Genomic DNA, 2479 nt, shown 5'->3' with positions numbered 1-2479 from the left:
TGCAACTTTACAGATCTTCTTTATGCACCAAGAGCTTGTAACACTCCAAAGAGAAAGGAACAATTGAGATCGCATCATATGACCCATTTAATATCTGTATAATATGTTTTAAAATTATTATTATAATTTGCAGGGCTTTTGTCTGTTTTATGGAGAGCTTGTCTAAACAGGCCAACACGGTTAACTACTACTCATCCATGTAATTACACAAATGTTTGGTTAAAATGTCTACAAATGGATGAAACTTAGGTGGTTCAGTGGGTCGATCTCAGTGAGCGCGCATGATTCATCTAAACACTACTGAAATCACGTGACTGTGGCCGTTTGATTCGCGCTTCGAAACAAATGATTATTTCGCAAAGGTTTCGAAGCTTCAAAAGCGGCCGTCACTACCGGAAACTGGCTTTGACCTAAAGAAGAAGAAGGAGAAGAAGAAGGAGATTGGCTTTGGCGCAGATCACGAGTGTGGGACGCTGTGTGAAGAGCACTCCCTCTTACTCTGGTTCTGCGTCACAGCACGCCTGTAGTTCCGTGGCATCACTTCCGCATGACTGGCGCTCCGCTTCCTGTGTTGTCGACGCGGACTGCAGCTCAGGCATACAGGCATACAGTCATGAAGGCGCCTCGCTGCTTCGGAGTGTGTCTCGTGCTTCTGGCTGGAGTGTCCGCGGGTGAGTTACTGCTGCACCCGCTAGTTACGCTAGTAAGCCGTGTGTGCTGTGTACAGCTGCTGGCGGCAGACTGCGAGGGCGCTTCCGGTTTGGGGTTCCACTCAGACCAGTAAACAAACACCTCAGCCGCTCGTTCAGAGGCCAGCCGTGCTGTGGCTGCTTGTTTCTCTTGCTTTGTGTTCCGCTGAAGCAGAAGAGCCTCGGGCTCGTGTTCACAGTCTTCTCGTCTTCTGGTCCTGTCAGCAGTGTTGCAGTGTGTTCTCTTCAGAGTTTATTAGCCCGCAAGAAGAGTATTAACCCATATCAGAAACACCAGTTTATATCGATGGGAGTCGAAAGGTCAATCGAAACATTATCAAAGCACAAATATCGAGGAAGGACTTGTTTTCTCTATTTATTACAGTGTATCTGCAGAATTTATACAAATCAATGTAAGGCTTTTTATGACCCTTTCTATGTGGAGATGCTTTTGTTGCATAATTCCAAATAAATGGATTATGATCCACAAATACATGTTAAAGAGATGAACATAAATTAAAGGTATTGACTAGGGCTGGAACAATATATATTGTTGTTGTTGTGTTTATAGATCTTATACAAAAGATCGTGGTGTTGTGCTGTCATCTCAGAAAAGGCGCTGTTCAGACCAGAACTCACGCGAGTATAGTTTACCAGCCTCATCACAGTATCCATCGTCTCTCTCATGTTTGCAGACCGGTTTAGTGCTGGGTTGACAGCAGCTAGCCTGCTAATCACGCCTCTGTGATGTCCAGCCATTGCTGCCTATCGAGGAACCCTGCCATACATGCATCAATAAGTATCGTAGATGGTGACGATCTGTAGTGTGTACAGTTCACCCAAAATCTGAGGAAGAAATCAAGTTTACACAGTTTTAGTGCCACTAATACACTAAACTACTATATATAATGTTGAATATAATGTATAATAATGCAATGTGGGTCCTGGTAATGCCATGTAAACCGTGGCCTGCGTTATTTTAAGTATATCTAGTCAGTGACAGTGCATTCATTCACACCCAGGAACTGCATTCTATGGACTAAGTGCTGTTTGTGTGGTTAAAAAGTCTTGTTTGGCTTCTTTAGCTATATTTCCACCAGGATCAGTGAATGATGATAAACTCAGGATTATACACCACTTCTGATCATTCACAGATCCAGAGATGCCTGTAAGGATGCGTTAAATTCAATAAAGCGGTTTGATAAAGGGTGCATTGATCTTGTGAATTTTGCTATAGCAGTATTTTTTAATCGGCCGTAAGTTTTATACGGGTATATTACACACTGATCCTTTAGCAATGCATTGGTGCAAACACACAGCTTTTTGAGATGCAAGTTAGAGAAGAAAGTTTTATAGAGGCAAAAGATAACTGCACACTCGCTTCAGCACTATATATATTATATATCAACCCATTTCACAGCGTCGACTGCCTCAAATACTGCCTTAAAGGTGCTGTATGTAAGTTTTTGACTCTATTTAATATTTAAGAAACATGCTAAGTTAACACACTTGTTTATCTGAAAAACAATGCTAGAGTCAGTTATTCTGCTTTGAACATGTGCGTTCCGGGCCGGAATGTCGGTCTCTGTTTTGGTTTGTGAAACCCGCCCACTGCCAGTTTACCCAGTTGTGTTTCGGCACCCCGGGTTGCCAGTTGGTGGAAAACACAGCGTATTTAATTTCATTCATCGTCAAGTGCGCTCGTTCCTGTTAGTGCCATCAATCTGGCAACCTACGTGTGCGTCACGTCTGAGGAGGAGGGGCCGGGTGAAAAAACCCTCTCCAATATT

The 2479-nt window shown here is 43.2% G+C and overlaps 1 protein-coding gene across 2 annotated transcripts in view; it reads left to right on the top strand.

The window, feature by feature from the left end:
* Nucleotides 1–470: 470 nt before the first annotated feature.
* Nucleotides 471–2479, top strand: part of LOC107686978 (interferon alpha/beta receptor 1b-like) — an 18216-nt gene continuing 16207 nt past the window's right edge. The window contains exon 1 of one of the 2 annotated variants that reach the window (XM_016484106.1): nt 471–671. In XM_016484106.1, coding sequence (XP_016339592.1) covers nt 548–671 — 124 coding nt within the window. In that variant the 5' untranslated portion in view covers nt 471–547. The remainder of the gene's footprint in view (nt 672–2479) is intronic. The other variant, XM_016484107.1, reaches the window with a different exon arrangement.

The sequence above is a fragment of the Sinocyclocheilus anshuiensis genome, unplaced genomic scaffold, assembly GCF_001515605.1.
Source record: "Sinocyclocheilus anshuiensis isolate Anshui unplaced genomic scaffold, SAMN03320099.WGS_v1.1 scaffold1881, whole genome shotgun sequence".
Lineage (NCBI taxonomy): Eukaryota > Metazoa > Chordata > Actinopteri > Cypriniformes > Cyprinidae > Sinocyclocheilus > Sinocyclocheilus anshuiensis.
Note: the sequence above shows the minus strand (reverse complement) of the source record. Positions and strands in the feature narration are given on the sequence as shown.